This window comes from Acartia tonsa, chromosome 11 (assembly GCF_053477335.1).
Source record: "Acartia tonsa isolate MP-2025a chromosome 11, ASM5347733v1, whole genome shotgun sequence".
Classification (NCBI taxonomy): domain Eukaryota; kingdom Metazoa; phylum Arthropoda; class Copepoda; order Calanoida; family Acartiidae; genus Acartia; species Acartia tonsa.
This window is the reverse complement of record NC_137270.1, coordinates 1950802-1971546: the sequence shown is the minus strand read 5'-3', so window position 1 is coordinate 1971546 and position 20745 is coordinate 1950802. Positions and strand designations below refer to the sequence as shown.

Here is a 20745-nt window from a genome sequence, read left to right as displayed (position 1 = left end):
ATTAAAATTATTGGTACCAGTGTAATTTATATTCCAATGCCCGCTCCCTTCCTGTAAAAAATAAACACTCCCAAACACACACACACACACACATCTAAACAAATACTTCAAACTACACACACACACACACACACACGAAGCAGTTTATAGTGCCTAATAAAAGATGACGTCATCCAATACAAATGACCAATAATAGGTTTTTATACATTTTACATTGGTCAATATTAATGTATACTTGCCATTTGTATTGTATGACGTCATTTTTTTATTAAGCACTATACGCTGCTTCCACACACACACGCACAATATAAGCCCCACCACAAATTCTTTAACACGGAACAACAAAGTAGGATGAAATTTTGGTAAATTACATTTTTTTTAAACTTTGTGAATTACAAAAAAAAGAATAGAAAAAGTGAAAGTATTGAGATTCAACATCAGTTCTTTTGCGTCTGTGACCATGAAAACACTTAGCTTTGTAAGTATATATAGTTGTTTCGACTCTTGCCTGTAGTAATGAGTATGGGAGGTCAGAAAAATAGCCTACAACCAACCCAATTATAAAACTTTACACAAAAATACAACCCATTCAAACTAGAAATTTTTGAGATATTTTGACAATATCTAGACAATTATTCTTACTACTTTATGTTAGAGGCTAGTATATAATTATATCAATGCAGTGATAATGATATATTTTATGTACATATATAGCTCCTAACATATATATTATATATATATACAAGCGGCTACACTATCTTTATAGTCTTTTTTTTTTTGGGGGGGGGGAATTTTTTACAGGGGCGATTTCTCTTGGGAGGGTGGTGGTACCCTCCCCCAAAATAGTTGTAAACCTTCCCGGCACCTATGAGAAGCTACCCTGTTAAGGAGAACCCAATCAGTTCAGCGTTTATAATCACACAGACAAATAGACAAATAGACATCCTGTTACTTTAGTACGAGGATAAATTTTGTAGAAAAAACCTCACTTTAAGATCATAACATTAATCCTTGTTTTGTTTGTCCCTTGAGGCAAATTAAACTAGATTTAATCCTATCATTTTTCTATATCTGTTCAAAACTGTTCATGATACAATCAAATATTATTTTTGTATAATTCAGACAACTTTCCGTTGATATTAAAATAAAAAAAAATTGTAAGAAGGGGCCTAAAACAAGTATTAAATTTATGATTTTTATTTAAATATTCGTGGAAAATTGTCTGTAATTCAATGCTATACATGATTTTTCTGTAAGTCTGAGAATCGGTTGAAATCCACTGGATATTGATTGGTTTCGAAGCCAGTATGGAAATAACTGTTACAAATGCAGTAAAACTATTGTGTTGTTATATTAGTAATATAAGTTTGTAATCATTGTATTGTTGTGTCAACCTTGACCTTGAGATATTTAACTTCCCATATCCTATCCTTATAATAAAGTAAAAGGATGTCTGTGTGTTTGTATGTTTGTCAGTCTCACTAACCACTGAACTGATTGGGTTCTCCTTAAAGGGTAGCTTCTCATAGGTCCCGAGAAGGCTTATAACTATTTTTTGGGAGGGTACCACTACCCTCTCAAGAGAAATCACCCATAGAAGAAAAATACCCCACCCAAAAAACTTAAGTTTTTTAAAAATAAAAAAATGAAATTAAAAATTGGGGTTTGGGGGGTTATTGTAATACCCCCCTCCCCAATTTCTTTTTCTTTTATAAAAATCTTAAATAAAAAATTTGGTTTAGTATTTAACTACCCCCTTCTCAAGTGCCCCTAAAGGCCTCTAGAGGCGTAGCCTAATCACTTATTAGTAAATTAAACTAAAAACAAAAGGAGGGGGGGGGGGGCTGACCTTTAGAAGGGTCTAATATAAAAAAAAAATGTTAGTTAGATGGTTGAATTTACTTTAGATAAAATGCTCATTTTTACTAACTAATGCAAATAATTGACTTTGTCTTTTGCTGTAAAAGAGTTACTCCAATTTTTGTACATATAAAAATTATTCAGCTATGAAAATACATGATTTACTCAATTTAGGTTTGTTTGATGATGTTTGTTGGAGGCAGCTTATCCTGCAATGGTTTTTTTTATCCATCTCATTATGATGGTAAGATTTTTTGTTTTTCTTAGATTTTGAAGAATATGCCTGCAAGCTACTAGTAACTGATGGCTTCCCTCAAAGAGCCTAGTGTAGCCCTTATTTTCAATAGTTTTTTTAAAAGTGAGATTCAATGATACCTATGCATTTATAGGGAAATTAAACAGTTATTGTTAAATTAAGTTTAGTGATTTTTTCAGGTAATTATATATCATATTCTAAACAGACATTAGCTAATTGTCATTTGTATTGTCATTTATTTAGAATCAGAATATCATGAAAAAGAAGAGAATATTACATTAGATTATGAGAATATAATGTCAAGTGATCCTGGTGAGTTAAATTCCCATTTTTGTAATTCTAAAGTTATATTTATTTTAATATATATGAGCTTTGCCCCAAGAAACTTTAAGAAGTTCCAATCAATCTATTATTGTTCTGCATTTTAAAATTAGCTCTTAAAAGATAGGACATTACATGATAAACTTATATATTGTATATGTTCAAAATACCCCTTTTAAGATAAGTTTTGACACTGTTAATGTTTTTTTAGCCAACGAATGAGATAAAAAGATATTTATAAAACTTTGGGTACCAGGATCCTCCAGACTGTATGTCTGTATGTCCATAAGTCTTTTATAAAGTTTATTTTCTTCATTAACCTTTCGTGATTATGAAATTTTAACAGGGTTAGAAAGATTTTTTTTTCAGGAGGCCGACCAAATTTCGGAGCAGATCAACAATCAACGGACAACCAGCCGACAAGATGGCAAAACAGAGAGTTTGACAACTCAGACAATGTGTGGCAGACAGCAGACAGAGAGACAGAGGGTGTCAGCAGACAACAGCTGAAGTGGCAGAACAGACAGCAGTTTGTGGATAGAGAGGAATACAGGGTGGGTTTGGAATTTTTTTAAAAATAGTGATTAAAGTGCTAGAAAGTGTCATTTTTGACGTCATAAAAATACGTCTAAAAATGAGTTATTAAAGATTTAAAGCTTTAAAATAATTTGAGAAGAAACGGAGTAACCTAAAATAAAAGTTAATATGAAAAAAATTTTAACTTGGAAAACAGTTATTAATTATCAAAATAATTGTCCAAGATTGGGATTATGATTTCCAGTATGGCTACGAAACCTTATTTGAAGGAAAAAAAACTTAAATCCAGGATGAGAGGGAAAAAAATTTAATTCACAACCTTTTTTAAATGAAAATTTAACACTTATTAAACACGTTTACTTTCAGATTCCTGTGCGAGAAGAAACCTACAGACCAGCAGTACCCGCCAGAAATCTTATCAAGGTTTGTGATATTTTTTTTTTTATGCACTTATACTAGCAGCCATGCCCCTGGAGGCCCATAAGGGCACTTGGGGCAAGGTTAAGGGGGAACCTTCTAATTTTAGTTTTAGTTTTGAAAAGAAAAAGCAAAACTTATTTGTACGGGATATTTTATTCTATTTCTATTTTGGGGGGAGGGTGGAGAGGACCCCTCCCTAAAAATAGTAATGATCATTCCCTAGACCTATAAAAAGACTCACTTTATATAATGCTTGGCTATAGACAGACACACAGACAAACATCTTGTTACTTTTATGTTAAGATTCTTACATTTTTTGGAAGCTGCTCTACAAATATCTTTCTGCAATACAAAGTTTTAATTATAATGAAGTTTTCTTATTCGTTGGCTTAACAACTTTGAGGACTTTTATTGAATTTACATTGGTTGAATAATTAGTTGAGTGTCCAAACGTTTCAACTAATAATTGTAATCTTCAGAAGAGGTAACTTTGTGTATCATCATTGTGCATGTACATCAATTTATGGGCCACTGTCTTATCCTTTTAGATCCGTGCAATTATATACATATTTAGGTTCAAGATGTAACTGAAGGCGTAGCAAAGGTACTGGATGTTAATCCTGACGCAGGCTTTGATCAGGATGTACCTGACACTCAGGGAAATGGTCCTTTCTTTCAGGAAAAGATATTGAAATTTTATATTACAATATACCCAAATATAAAAATTAATAAAAATCTAGCTAGAAATAACAAATTAACAAATTACCAAATACGGCATTTTATAAAGTTTAAAAATAATATCTACATATCAAAAACAAAATACTTAACACACTTATTTCTCTAATATATTACATCTAGGTTCATTGTTTTTTTTTTTTTATTGTATCCTGTTCTTTTTTAAGCAATACATTTTTATAGCTGCATTTTTTATGGTGATTTGACATAAAATTTAAGTATCTTTGATCCAGGTATCCACGCCAGAAAATATATTGTCTGGTCCAGCAGGCAGCAAACTTTCAGAGGAACATCCAGGATCTCTAAGTTTTGGCCTTTCCTCCACGCCCAGTCAATCAACAAGCAATGATAATTCTAATAAGTATGTGACAGAAGAAGTGACAGCTCCTACTGCTGCCTCAACTACTCGAGGAGGTGCTAATGCCTGGACCACATTTGGCCTTGAGGAGGACAGAGACCGCCTAAAACAGTATCTTGAAGTGAATCTTGACCAAACACCATTTGAGGTTGATGATACCAGCAGCAATGCTAATTCTGATAGAATTGTTGATCCTAGAATTAAACCCAAACGTTGGAATGCTGATTTTGAAAGATTTATAGAAAGAAGTGGAATGGATAAATATGCTAAACCTGGGCAAGAACAAGCTACCCCTAAAAAAATGTCCAGTTTTAGCAATAACAACAAAAATGTGAGACAAGGATTCTACAAGCAAAATGAGAATTCTCAAAATCCAAAGGAAACTTACAGACAACCTCAAAATTATAGAATAAGACCCAGACTACAACAATCTACACCACCTGATGTTGTTGATAGATTTGAAAATGTTTTTGAGGACCCTGAAGCTTCAATAAGAAGAAGATTTAATACTTTAGATGAAATGAATAAAGATTTATTTGCTGCCAAGCCAAGCAGCAATAGAAGATTAGATTCCCTGAACCCATACAATCCTATAGAAGAGAATATACAGGAAACAAGAAGGGGACCTTTCAGAAGACCAATAATCAGACAAAGACCAACAGAATCATCAGATCCTAATGATGGTATGATGGATATGATTGAAGAGGTTGATAGGGAAGAAGGTATTCAAGACATTATCAGACTTGATGAATTTAGTGAAGAAAGTGGTGTAAAAGAAGAGCCAATTGATAATGTATTTGTTATTAAAGAAAAGAGTAAAGAAGGTCAGGGTGAATATGGACCCTTTTTTAACATAAATATTCCAGATGATTCCAGCAACAACATACCATTTACTGAAGTAAAGGATGACAATGTTGATGAAGTTATTAATAATGAATCTGTGTCTCCAGCCCCTGCCATGTTTCTGCCAACACTGGCTCCATTGGCCCCTCCCAAGGAATCAATTCTTCAAGTTGAAGAGAAGCCTCTTTTTGTGCCAAAGGATGATGAAACAAAGACTTCTGAATATACACCATTTATCCCATCCCCTGCTCCATTTGAACCACAGGTTATTCCTGACATCATAGAAAGAATTGACATTGTTGATGACAAACAAAATGCTTTCGAATACATTGATACTTATGAGGAATCTGATAAAGCAGAGACTGATCTAAAGTCAATTGATTTTATTTCTGGCAATCCTGAATTTGATACGTATGATTATGAGACAATTAAAGAGGTTGAACAATCAAGTGAAGCAGCTGAATTTGCTGAAGTTGAAAAGGTTGATAAAGAGCCTGAAATCAAAAGATTTACTTCTCTTGAGGACTACAGAAATTCCCTACAAGAGCAGGATGAAAGCAATATTGAGAAAGACATAGTTGAAGAGCCTGTTATTGAGATAGAAAAAAAGTTTGAGTATGATGAGAAAACAAGGAGAAGAACTGTTTATCCATCAAAAATAGGTAATGTTTGTAAGTAGTGAAGCTGCTCTATAACTACATTTGTATAATTTAAGTGTGTAATTGTTCACCTGTCTGCCAATTATAAAAAGTTTGCTTTTAGTGTGAAATCTTCTTTAAAAATTTCAGAAAAATGTGTTACTAAAAACGATACGCAATTATAATTACATTCCAAAATTTAAAGCTAAAGTTGTAGTTTTTGATAAGGAAAGATTTTCCAGGTACGATTTGATTTCAAATAACATAATAAGTATTTTAATTTAGATGTGAATGAACCAGTAGAAGAAATAGTGGAGCCAGTGGCTACTCCTCTCTCTACAACTGAACTACCAACAGCTGACAGTTTACAAAATTTGATGGCTGAAAATGAATACTCCAAAACTCATATCAGACTGCAGAAGACAAGACCAAGAGAAGAAAAAAAGCCTGTGTCAGAGAGTACTGTCACTCAATCTTCAACAAGTACTACAGAGCTACAAAACATCCAGGAAGCAAATAGATATTCCAAGACTCAAATATCAAAATTGAAAATAAAAAAGGATCTGAACGCGCCAAGAGATTATTCAAATATCCAAATTAAGGATATCATCAAACAAATCCCAGTTTCAAAACTAAATACTCTGCTAAAAAAATCTGGTTATAAAGTATCGGATATGTTTAAGAAGGTTCCTGAAGTGATGGATCTTGTTATGAAAGCTGTCGAGGATGAAAGTTTCCTAGAAAGTCAACTTACTGAAGCATCCATGGCTTTTGACCCAGTGAAAGAAGACACTGATAAAAATGATGATCTGGAACAATTAGAGAGTGAAGAAACAAATGAAGACACTGTCAGAATGCCCTGGGCTCCAAGAATCAAAGAAGAATCCTCAAATAACAACCAAAGAGAATCCGCAAACAACAATCAAAGAAAATCTTCCACTATAAATGAAAAATCAGATAATACTGAAAACAATGAGGTCACTGAGGATGACTTTGAGTCGAGACTTGAAGATGAAGTCAAAACAATGGATCTTAAATCTCTCATGAAAAAGATTAGCCCGATGAGCACAAGTGAGGTACTCCAACAAGTTGGCTATGCCTTGCCTGACATTATAAGCAAGAATCAAGCTGCTATAAGAGCTGTTCTCAAGTATCATTATAAACTAACAATGAAAGAGGAAGAGAAGGTTGAAAAATCCACAAAATCTTCAGGTTGGTCTCCTACCAAAGCAGATTATACCTCAACTACAACAACAGAAAGTACAACAGTTGCACCAGAAGAAACAACTAAAAAGTCATTCAGACCCAAATCCTCTATAGATCTATTTCAAAAGTTTAGAAACAGACTAACTGTAGAAACGCCTACAACTACAACAGAAGCTGTGAACTTGGTGACTCCTTCATCATTTAAATTTGGAGAAAGAACAACCAAGAAAAGATTTACTTCACTTGATGACTACAGAAAATCATTAGAAAACAATCGGGATGAAAATGATGACTTTGCTACTCCTCCTATTACTTACTTTGATGTCAATGGCGATTTTGTAGAGAATAATATCAAACTACAGAGTCTTGCTGAAGAGTCATTACTTGGGGATTATGAAATTTATGATTATTATGAAGATTACTATTATCACGGCCCCGTTGAGGTTCCTGAAAGTGTATACTTTTTTACATTTTAATGAATATAGAAGTATTATTTCTATACAAGGAATCTCCATTATGCAACTAATAAACATTTGAAAAGTTACAACAAAACAAGAATATTTTTAATTTTTTTAAAAAAATATTTTACATAACTGAAGTTGCTCTTAAAGAGGTCCTGTATAATTATATTTTAAAATTTCAAAATAAAACATAATTATTCTGTAACATTATATAAATAAACTGAGAAATCCTATTGTGCAATATTGTTAGTGAATTAAACAGGGAAATGTGCAATAATTAAAAACATTCCTTATTCTGTGATTTATCTTGTTATGTTATCAAAATCAAATTATTATAAAATTGAGGTTATTTTTGTAGTCATTTTTACTTAATTGTGGTTATATCTTAAAACACCAGTTTTTTTTGTATTGAATCCAAAGCTCAAGAACGTCCAAGCTCTTTTTTTGAGGGTTTTAAAGGTTTTGTAGGGGGTTAATGTCATGTATTTAATTTTTTTGTTTTGGGAGTAAACAACCCCCCCCCCCCATCAACCATCTTGGACTTCTTTGACAGACTTCATATTTTTTTCTCTACATCTCTATGAATAAAGTTCATTTTCAGAATCTCTAGTTATTATTAATTTATTTGGCTTAAAAATAAATAATATAAATTAATTATTATATATTTATTATAATTTATAATAATTTATTATAATTATATCTTGTAATTAAAAATAAAGTTTATTTGTACATGTAATAAACAAGATTGTTAATCTATATATTTTTATTTTTTAATTATTTTTGCATAGTATCTAATGAAAGAAAGTAATTGCGCGCAAGATGAAATCTCTATACAAACTAATGCTAATTGTGCAGCGAAAAGTTTTTTTTTATGTTTAATTTAATAAGATGCTTGGACTTATGAATCAGCGACTCTTTTTTTTTTACTACACTGTAATCATGAAACTTCCTTCTAATATGTTTACTTCTAGCGGCTACACTCCTAGATGTACTTGAGGTTTGGGGAGGGGGGGAAAGTCGAACTCCAACTTTTAATTATAGTTTTAAAATAAACTTCCGGCATACATGTATGAAGGAAAGTCCAGTTTAGTAAGGCATACCTTGGCGTCGCCCAACAGAACTTTTTTGATACTTTTTTCTAGTGGCGATTTCCATTGAGGGCGTTGGTACCCTCATCCAAAATTGTTATAAATCTTTTTAAGACCTATGAAAAGCTATATTGTAAAGGAGAACCATACCAGTGCAGTGCAGCAATTAGCGAGATACTTCAGTACAGACAGGAAAACACACACAGTTCACGTTACTTCTTATAAGAAATAAGTCTTTACAAATTTGAAGCTTTATAAGCGCACTTCTGATTTCAAATAGTTAGAGTCAAGTTAGCACATTTTTTCATATTCTCTTAAATATGACCTTCAAGACATATAATTAATAAATATAATATAAATAATTATCAACATCAGAAAGTTATCAAAGACGTCCTTAATCCATTTTGGAAGTGATAATTATGAAGCAGTGATAAAGGATAGGTTCAACAAAAGTATGTCGTGTGTTGTAATTATATCAACATAAAATTAAGTCAATAAACACTTTTATTATACTATAAAGTAGAAACTAAAAAGTTACTCGAAAACCGGCATGTCTATAATTGGTCAGCCTTGATAAGTTTTAGTTGGAAGTCATATTTACGACATAAAACATCAAATTTAAATATATTTTTTTATATAAATCTTTCTATGAATTATCCCAAGCAAATTATCTTAAAAACTTTGGGTACTTTTATTAATTCTTAATTGGTTGGTTCAAACTAGCATTGTGCCAATTATTGCAATGAACAGAAGGCTTAATTATGTTTATCATCATTGGGTATTATATCAATTTATATAGCATTGTCATATCCCTTGAGATTCCTGGTTAATATAAGTCTTATTATCACTACATTAACTCCTTTGAATTAAAATTGGACCATTGTGTAAAGTATAATTGCAATAGTATGTTTCTACAATCCACAAAAAAAATTTATGATATGATTATCCTAATCATCAGATTTTTGAAATACTGGTTTCTAGAACAACAAAGTACAATATTAAATGCGAAACATCTTGCCAATCAAGTCCTAAAATGTAAGTATGTCCTTAAACATGTTTAATTCAATTTTGTTTAGACTTTATATACATATATAAATATGAATATTCTGTATTATAGTTTTGCTATAAATGTTTCTGCTATTTTTCACTTTTTTTAAATACAGTTTGCTTAAACATACAGAGAGTATGATTTTCCTAACAGCCAGATGTCGGTGAAATATGACAGAACAATCTACCAGTTTAATAGCAAAGCAAGGGTAACAATCAGATAGATAGATAGATAGATAGATAGATAGATAGATAGATAGATAGATAGATAGATAGATAGATAGATAGATAGATAGATAGATAGATAGATAGATAGATAGATAGGTAGGTAGATAGATAGATAGATAGATAGATAGATAGATAGATAGATAGATAGATAGATAGATAGATAGATAGATAGATAGATAGATAGATAGATAGATAGATAGATAGATAGATAGATAGATAGATAGATAGATAGATAGATAGATAGATAGATAGATAGATAGATAGATAGATAGATAGATAGATAGATAGATAGATAGATATATAGATAGATAGATAGATAGATAGATAGATAGATAGATAGATAGATAGATAGATAGATAGATAGATAGATAGATAGATAGATAGATAGATAGATAGATAGATAGATAGATAGATAGATAGATAGATAGATAGATAGATAGATAGATAGATAGATCTGTTCTATATTGCATATGAAGTAGAGTTTTAGTAGAACAAGATCAACATTATATATACATTAAATTCTAAGTCTAAACGAAATTGTGCAAAAATTTGTTGCAAAATCGCGTAAATATAGAATGCAGTACAAAGTAGGACATAATTTCATTTTTAGGATTCCCCATTAATATTTTACCTTCTTTTCCAAGGAATATTTTTTCAAAAGTCATATGAATAGGATAATCATGACACACACAAAAAATATTAAAAAATTAGCAAGTTTTAAATGGACGTACCGACTTTCTGGTAATAAAGTTGATACGCTTTCTAATTCGTACCTACATAACATTGAAATCATAATGTATAGTTTGAAATTGATAGGATAATTTTGACATGTCTTTTTTAATAATTATATCATACAAAAAATGTTGTTGTCAAAAAAATAAAAAATTAGCTTGTAACGATTGTAGAGTTGTTGCGCTTTCTAAGTCGTACCTAACTGTTATAGGAATCAATATGCAAAGTTTTAAATCGATATTACCATTCTAACTTAACGGACGGGCGGACGTATGGACGGACAGACCCTAACAAATGAAAAGCTTAGCTTTTAAAAATATGAAAACAAATCCTAAATAATTAAAGCTAGCAAGAGCAGGAATTTAACAATCTTACCAAAAATGTGTAATAGTTAACAAATTTATTTTTTGCCTTTTTTCAAAGTAGAAATTAATAATGTTGTCAAAAATAATTTAAAATCAGCCAGTTTTAAATTAACTTTCTGGTAACGATTTTAGAGTTGCTACGGTTTCCAACTCGTACCTAACTGTTATAAGAGTGTCATGCAAAGTTTGAAATTAATAAGACAATTCTAACATATATGAATTAACGAAAAGAGGTAACCATTACAGACTGACGAACGTACGGACGAACCGACCCTAATTATAGAAAAGCTTCACTCAAAAAAAATGATTCAGTCGTTATCAGGATCTTTATCAATACTTTCTAAATTTCGTTGCTTTAAAAATTCGGTGAATAACCGGAAAGTTTTTTTTGTTGTCCATGAGATTTACAATAAAATATAGCTATACCCTACAAATGGTCATTGCTGGAATTTTATCAACAGATTTATCTACAATTAAGAATGGTCCAGAAACAAAATTAGTTAAGAAACAGTATGATTTTTGTTTGCGTGTCTATTTGAACCAAATGATCTTGCTAACCTTGAGGTTTATAACTATTTTATGGAAGGGTTTCCCCACCCTCCCCAGAGAAATCGACAAAAATAAAAAAACGTCGCCCTGCGGATATTTTTGCAATTCGCTAAAAACATCATATAGAGGGGAAAAATATTTTGTTAAATCGCTGATTTTAAAATAGATTTAAAAAGAAACCATTTTACGTGTCCCTAGAGGCCTCTAGAGGCGTAGCCGCTAGTTAAGTGTATTTCAGAAATACAAGACCGAAAACGGCCAAAACATGCAAAGACGCAATAAAAAGAAAAAAAAACAGATATAAATAAATATTATGTGTTTTATGACGTAATTGGACAGTTAGGAATAAATGTTGTTTTCTAGCATATGCATTTATATACTTTAATAATTTTGATTCTAAAAGCATCCGTAGAAATTAAAAATGTTTCCTACTGCTGCTATGTCAGGTGCGGCAAAAATAGTAGGGGGAATGTAAAGAAACAAAAGGACGTGCAATCAATAGGTAATAGGCAATATAAACAAGTAAAAAAATTAATAAACTAAAAAACAAAAAACTTCACCAACCTATATTTTAAAATTATTTCAAAAAGAGTGAGGGGGGGAGCTAAAGTGTATACTTCAAACAAATAAATATGTCTAGATTAACTGTCCTGATTTATCTATGTAGAAATTAAAATAACAAAAAAAACCGTAAAAATTTAATAGTATTTTAATAATTTTAGAGGAAAGTAAAATTATTTCAGTTTTGTTGCCTCAAGGGCCCATGCAAACAAAACTAGAATTTATGATTTTTATTTTATTATTCATGGAAAATTATTTATAATTATAGACGATTCATTAAATGAAGCATTTTCGAAGCCATGCTGAAAAAATCTATCTCATTATTGCTCGAAAACCATAAGCTTATGTTGACTAATAGTTACGTTTTTAGACTTGATTATAGAGATGATTTGCTAATAACATAATAAATAGTAATCCTTATATAAAAGAATCTATTTGTCGTTCTGTCCGTCGTACTGAAGGGTCTCGGTAAACAATAAACTGTTATGGTTCTCCTTTACAGGGTAACTTTTCATATGTCCTAGGAAAGTTTATAACTATTTTGGGGAATGTCTCAACCACCCTCCCAAGATAGATAGAACTTGAAAAATACCACCCCCTCCAAAAAAAGAATTTCTTTACAAATCAAAAATTGAAAAGTGCTTTTACTTTTTAAATCTAAAAAAAAATTTGGTTATCAAATTTAACTCCCCCCCCCCCTCTCCACTGCCTCTAGAGGCGAAGTTGCTAGTCCTAAAATATAAAGGGAACAGGATGACATTTCTCCTTATCTAAGTCGTTTGGAATATCTGATAATATCTTTCTAAATTTCACTGTCCGCTTGAAAATTCGGGAAATACCCGAAAAAATATTTTTTGGTCGCGGATTCTCACAATTTTTTTAATCGTAAAATAAATATTTCTTTTTTGTTTAAAAAGTTATATTATGCTGAATAATCCTTATATTAACCCATTAGTGCCGAGCGCCACTTTTATGGGCCGATTGAGCTGAAAGTTTCAGGGAAGCTTTATAATGGTCAAAACGGAATTCGTATTTTTTTGTTTTGCTCTAGTGGCGTGCACAGGAAAGTTGCAAAAAAACCCGGTTCGGCTCGGCCATAAATACCAACCAGGCATTATTACCTGTTTTGGGCAGTTTCCGCCGGCGTTAAAACCCGGTTTTGCTGTAAAAACCCGGTTATTTCGACCAAAAATCGAAAAGTGTAATTTTTGAACGCCAAAAGTGAGATGAACATGTCTTAACCTCTTTTCGAGGAAGCTTTGTGTTTATCAAGTTCGAAATTAAATTCCTTATCATTAACCTAAAACTAAGCGCAAATGTCGTCTTTTCATGGCTTTCCTTTCATAATGTGGCGCGGCATGGATTGTTTTGTTTATTTTGATGCGCACGTTCTTTACTTTTGAATGAGATATGAGAGTGTGAAGATTTCGGAGAACAAAATTGGGCCTATCATTGGTCTCATAGTGTGTGAACGACCCTAGTATATCAGGGATTTGAAACCATAAGAGCTTCAGGTAGAATTTGTTAATTTTATTGGGAAGAATGGTGTATAGGACGATTATATGTAGTTTTAAAAAGGCTTTAGCCAGCTAAGCATGAAACTTAATTATGATTAATATGTTTTAGTAATTTTTATGTGCCTTTATTTTTGCATTTAACAATGATTTATTAAACCAAATAATTTTCCTTTAAAGCCAAAGTTCCAAAGATTTTTACCGTAGAGAAAAATGATTTTAAAAAAAGCAAATAAGATTACGTGGTTATAAATAACTGGAATTATGAACTAATTGATATTGTAATTTCAGGTCTTTGAAATAATTTCATCAATAAATCTATATTCAAACCTGCTGTTGAAACTTGATGGTTCCTGGTATTGGGGGTTTGTATGTTCGCCAACTGATCTCGTGAACTTCCCGCTAATTCGGAAGTCAAGCTCAACCAAAGTGTCATGGTTGAGACAGAACACTTTTTAGAACTTTGATACGATCCGAAATTGAAAACTACACAACCTCATGTAATCTATAGAGCTACAAGTATAATACGAAGCGATTTATTTCAAATTTAGTGTTTCGGCTATAGGTGCCGCCGTTTTCGGGTAAAAAAACCCGTTGCTTGAAGTTTTAAAAGACACACACTACAAAAAAAGAACATATAAAATTTGGGTGTTACATATCAGAAAACGAGAATAAAACTATTGGGTGACACCTATAGAGATTACTAGGGTTATTAGGATGGCTCAAACCCTTACTAATGACGTAAACTGTTATTTTTATTGGTTGAAAAGTTAAAACCGGGTAATAAAAACCGAAACCGAGCCGGGTTTTAAAACTGTCGGGTATTTATGGCCAAGCCGAACCGGGTCATAATAGGGCGTAAAAAAACGATAAAAAAATCATATAAAAAATAATAATTTGAATAAAACGAATTCACAAATAGATGTACTTGTCAATAAACATTAGATTTCACGAAAAAAATCAGCAACTTTACTATAAAAACAAAAAAGTTAGAAGGGGTATTTTGAATTTTCATGATTTTCAAATTTTGTTGAGCTATACTGGCAAACGGAAGTAAGCTAAACTGCCTGCTCCAAGGGGAAATGAAAGCCAGGGTAGTAGAGGGGGGATTCAAACTGAGAATGATGCAATTATGAAGCCGGAAACTGTTTTTTTTTTCCATTTTTTGGAACCGGGTTTTAATGTCCGGTTCGGCACTAATGGGTTAAAGTAACAGAATGTCTGTCTGTTTGTCTTTGTGTTTGTGTGGTTGTACCCAAAAATTTTGCTAACCGCTGAACCGATCGGGTTCTCCTTGACAGGGTTGCTTCTTCTATGTCCCGAAAAGTTTTATAACTATTTTGGGGGAGGGTACCATCACCCTCCAAAGAGAAATCACAAAGACTTGAACGCAACATAGACAAATTATTTTTCAAACTAGATATTTGAAATAAAAAAACAAACATTTAAAGTGCAACTAGAATCGTCTAGGGGCGTAGCCACTGGTCATTATATAAAGTAGTAAGGGTTTTTTGTCTGAAGCAATTACTACTAACTGATTAGAATTCTCCGTTTTAGGGAAACGTCACACAGCTCCCAGAGATGGTTTTAAAATCAATCCTCAAGATGGTTTTAGCCAATTCTTTCATCCCCGTCTTACCCCTTTAAATACAAACCTACATATATATATACACTAGGGGAGCAGTCGCTAATTATTAATATAAACATTAATCTTCTACAAAGTAAAGCATTATGAATAGAATACTAAAAATACATATTTTTGCTTAGAAAAGAAAGATAATTTCTAGATTGAAAATATACATGGTTTATCCCTGGGTTTATCTATTTCTATCCCCAGTAATAAATTCTTAAAACATGCACAAGACTAAAGCTCTTCTAAAATTATGTATAGTTGTTTTTGATATCTTAACAAACATACAATCCATGAATATACTTCATTTACCGATAAAAACGTTACAAAGAATTAAGAACGCAAAACTAGAGATAAAATAATTTGATATCAAAATATAATTTACTAGTGGCTACGCCCCTAGAGGCCTCTAGTGGCACTTTAAATATTTGGTGTTTAAAAAAAATAATACGATACCTTGCAATGTTGCCAAGGAGTCTCTGTTCGAGAAAAAAAATTATCTTGGGGGGATGGTGGTACCCTCCCCCAAAATAGTTATAAACCTTCCTGGGACCTATGAGAAGCTACCCTGTTAAGGAGAACCCAATCGGTTCAGCGATTAGCGAGATCCCTTGGTACAAACATACAACACAAAAACATCTTGTTACTTTATTATAAGGATTATAAGGATAGAATACTTAAGCATTGCATTCGAAATTGCAGTTGATATAGCTACAAGATAACAAAAAATATATATCTTAAATCCAATATATTTCATAAATTCATTATATCTATATCTAGGTATGACCAGTCTTATGTGGGCAGCACAGGATGGACACCCAGATACAGTTAGGATTCTTTTAGAACATGGAGCTGATGTCCACACTAAGGATAATGATGATAAGCTTCATACATTTATGCATCTATGATTCCTATAAATTCACTCTGAACAATAAAATATATTTTAAAGCCATTATATCTTTATCTATGATATGTCTAATATATGTATCACAGGTGGGTTAAACAGATACAGATACATTTAGGATAGAATATGTCTATATCTAGGATGGACCAGTCTTACGCTGGCAGCACAGTTTGGTACTACAGATACAGAAATGTGCAACCATATCGGTTCAGTGGTTAGCAAGTACACATAGAAATTCATTCTTTTACTTATTATAAGGATATATGTATATTCCATACATTTATCTATGAATATAATCTAAACAACAAAATATGTATTATAAATTCAATATGTCTAATAGTCTATATCTAGGAGAGACCAGTCTTACAAGGGCACCAGGGTCTGGTCAAGCAGTTAGAATTCTTTTAGAACATGGAGCTGATGTCCATGCTAAGAATGATCATGGTGAGTTATATACTATGATTGTCTGCACAATAATATTTACCTATCCATCTATAAACATTTACATATGTGTATACTAGAGTTGGCTCGATATAATTATCTCCCTATTGGCTAGTTTTCTATATGCATATCTATTTCTCAATAAATCTATTTTCCTCACCCGGCATTACTATCTAAAAGAAAGTAAATATTTAATAATCTAAATGATTTTAAAAAGATTTTTTAAATTATATTTTTTCTTTACATTACCATCACCAAAGGGTTAATGATGATGATTACAATTTTAGTTTAATATTTGAACACACAAAGTGTCGCCACAATCGAATTCTTTTAAAACAGAGTTTTCTTACATTTATTATCTTATAAATTTAAATTTTCTTTTTTATGAATAGAAATTAAATACATTGATATAAGGTAAATAGCAACATGAAATTAAAAAAAGGAATTTATTTTTAATAAAGTAAAATAATGGGTCTTATCGTTCTGGGCAATGAGAGTTTATTATGGATTATTGGAGCACTATGAGTTTTAAACAAATATTCCTTGGAAAACTTGAGCTCGTTTATAGACATTTATTTCCTATATAGATCTGACATGGATCTTGAAGCAATTAAGCAGGCCGTTTTGTACATGTTAAAAATTGGAAGATTTCATTAAATAAAAGTTATCACAAATATACTTAGTAAATAATTTCTATAACTGTACTCTAAACAATAAAATATATTCTAAATCCAATATGTCTATATCAGGAGAAACCAGTCTTATGACGGCAGCACAGATGGGTGACATAGAATCAGTTAGGATTCTTTTAGAACATGGAGCTAACGTCAAGGATTAGGATGAAAAAGGTAAGCTACATACTATTATCAACACTAAGGATAAAAGTGGTAAGCTACATTAGTACATACTAGTTAGGGCGGGTTCATATTTAGAGAATTAGAATTAGACAAAGAGGGGATGTGCAACAGATAAAACTAACTTAAATAAAATTTCTGATCAAAAAAGAATTTTAAAAAATTGATATTTAGAATGCGACAAATTAAAAATGTATTTTATTAATAAAAAATATGCATAGACAACATTCAAGTTCTCTCCACTTATTATCTCAGTTCATATTAGTGCTAGAGGGCTAAATATTTTTGTGCATTTCCCCAGTTATATAATTAATTTCCGACTATAATTCAGTCAGAGTCATATTTTGCTTCCTTACTCTTTATTTACAAACCTTTTACCAATGGCTAGACATTGTATAGCTATTTGTCAATGAGAGTAAAATATTTATTAAAATAAGAACTATGGCTTCATGGTGCTCCCAGGAAAGGCCTTGAGGAGAAGAATCAGGAACTTTTGTCTGTTTAAAAATATCTTGTTCCTAGCCTTAGAAATTACTAAAAAAACACCATTTTTTAAGGTTTATTGAGAATTGTCCAAATTGTAGAGGTTTTTTGAGATTTTCTCAGGCTAGGAACAAGATTTTTTGAAACGTTCAAAAGTTCCTAATTCTACTCCTCAAGGCCCCTCCTGGGAGCACCATGAAGCCTTAGTTCTGATTCAATAATTTTTTGACACCCATTGACAAATAGCTATATAATTGAATGTCTGGTTGTCAGCGGTTTTAAGACTTAGGATAAATTTTAAATCATCCAGAGGTGTATTATACTCATAAAAATCATTTGCAGATCCCCGCTTTGGTCTCGGAAAAAAAATGTCCAAAATTGACCCACCCTAATACTAGTATTGTAACAATTTATCCATCCATTTATATATATATATATCTGTATACATTTATCTCTGTATATTGAATCCCTATAAATACATTATTAACAGTAAAATATACTTTAAATCTAATATATATATATCAGGAGAGACAAGTCTTATGAAGGCGGCACAAGATTATGCTGGTTTAGAGGTGGATTTAAAAATTAAAGCACCTACAGTGAAGTTTCTTTTAGAACATGGAGCTGATGTCGACACTACGAACGGTTGGGGTAAGCTGCATACTATTATAGTCACATAATCTATATATAATATACATCTATGAATTTGCAAAACACTATATGTCTATATCTAGGACAGACCAGTCTTATGCTGGCAGCACAGTTTGGAAACACAGATGCAATTGGAATTCTTTTAGATCATGGATCTAACGTCAATGCTAAGGATGAATATGGTAAGCTATATACTATTATTGTCACAATGTCTATTTATCCATATATCTCTATACATTTATTTCTGTGTATATAATTGCTATAACTGTACTCTAAAAAATAAAATATGTATTATAAATTCAATATAACTATATCTAGGAGAAACCAGTCTCATGTTGGCAGCAGTGTCTGGTAACACAGATAAAGTTAGGATTCTTTTAGAAAATGGAGCTGATAATAACACCAAGGATATCAATGGTGAGCTTCATAAATTTATCTCTGTGTATATAATTCCTATTAATGCACTCTAAAAAATAAAATATATTTTAAAGGACTGGCCAGTCTTATGTATGCAGCAGTTAGGATTCTCAATGTGTATATGAATATAACCTGAACATATATATTATAAATCAAATAAATCTATATCAGGCGAGACCAGCCTCATGAAGGCAGCAGGATTTTTTTCTTATGATGAGGCGTTACAGTTTTCTATAGCAGCTACAGTGAAGATTCTTTTGGAACATGGAGCTGACGTCAATGCTAAGGATGAAGAGGGTAAGCTTCATACTATTATTATCACTATCTATCCATCCATCCATATATCTGGACACATTTATCTGTGATTTTAATTCATATAACTGTATTCTAAACAACAAAACATTTATTATAGATCCAATATGCATATGTGTATATATCTAGGAAAAACCAGTCTTATAAAGACAGCACAGATGGGTTATGTAGAGTCTTATGATGAGGCATTAGAGTTTGCTACAGCAGCTACAGTGAAGATTCTTTTAGAACATGGAGCTGATGTCAATGCTAAGGATGAAAATGGTAAGCTATACACTATTATTGTCACTATATCTATCTATTCATCCATACATCTATATTTATTTATATACATATGTGTTTATCTTAATTTATCTAACTGTTCACTAAACAGTCAAATATTATTAAATCAACAAATTGTCAATAATCATCATGTTAATAATGCATATAGGTACAACAGCACTAGATGAAGCACTAGATAACAGATTCAATGGATTTAAAATAACAAAATTACTGAGAGCAAATGGTAAGCTTTTACTAAATTTCCTACACTTAATCTAAATTTATTTTTTCTAGCCCTTTCAGTGATCTTTAACCCTGTAGATACCTAACTCTTTATTGCATTTGAAATCCTTACATAAAAGTAACATGATGTCTGTGTGTCTGTTTGTACCAAAGGATCACAATAACTGCAGAACCTATATTGTTCTTATTTTCAATTTAGCTTTGATTGTAGGTAAGGTATAAATAATGTATAAAATGTAAAGGGAATGCTTCAAAATCAAAGTTATTAAAAAATATATTCAATCACATTAAAAGAATTACTAAATGGTAATCCTCACATTATAAATTTAGTCAGCAAATAGAAGATGTCAAATATTTTTCTTCCACTGAATCATTACAAAAGTTAGCAGGATCTTTATGGACATACAGACAAACAAATGTCCCTTTCTCTAAAACACATTTAATTTGAATTAATATTTTAGGAGCTAAGAGAGGATCTGATATTGAGTAAGGTTTTAAAGTTGATGGAAGGTAAAATATTTTATAGTTATAAATAAGTAGGCTAGAAATCAACCTTATTAGACAATTACTCAAAGCCCAAAAATAATGGACTTAAAAGTGTATTAAACTGTATATAAGAGATTTGTGGATATATTGATACCATTAATTTGCCTATTAGATAAAAAAAAGTATGTTTTTTTAATATTTTTCTCTTGCTACAAATCAAATTTTAAATTTGAGTCACCATAAATGCTTATCTAATTTTTGCTCTAGAAGAATCATTTTTTGGAGTTAGAAAGTGCTTAATACCTCATTTTAATCGCCTGGCATTGCTTTATAATATACAGGTA

The 20745-nt window shown here is 31.4% G+C and overlaps 2 protein-coding genes and 1 long non-coding RNA gene across 3 annotated transcripts; all 3 read left to right on the top strand.

The window, feature by feature from the left end:
* Positions 1-437: 437 nt before the first annotated feature.
* Positions 438-7776, top strand: LOC145332441 (uncharacterized). Its single transcript, XM_080177433.1, has 9 exons — positions 438-478; positions 2035-2104; positions 2360-2428; positions 2807-2991; positions 3341-3397; positions 3969-4133; positions 4253-4259; positions 4349-5992; positions 6254-7776. The coding sequence occupies exons 1-9, from the start codon at positions 461-463 to the stop codon at positions 7648-7650; spliced, it is 3612 nt and encodes a 1203-aa protein (XP_080033559.1). The 5' UTR covers positions 438-460; the 3' UTR covers positions 7651-7776.
* An 8806-nt stretch (positions 7777-16582) lies between these two features.
* On the top strand, positions 16583-17543 carry LOC145332440 (uncharacterized). The gene is made up of 2 exons (XR_013884180.1): positions 16583-16697; positions 17444-17543. It is a non-coding gene; the product is annotated as an uncharacterized LOC145332440 (long non-coding RNA).
* A 1462-nt stretch (positions 17544-19005) lies between these two features.
* On the top strand, positions 19006-20447 carry LOC145332794 (uncharacterized). The gene is made up of 5 exons (XM_080177852.1): positions 19006-19099; positions 19271-19396; positions 19541-19675; positions 19842-19916; positions 20377-20447. Exons 1-5 carry the CDS (start codon positions 19015-19017, stop codon positions 20403-20405), a joined length of 450 nt encoding a protein of 149 aa, XP_080033978.1. The 5' UTR covers positions 19006-19014; the 3' UTR covers positions 20406-20447.
* The last annotated feature ends 298 nt before the right edge of the window (positions 20448-20745 follow it).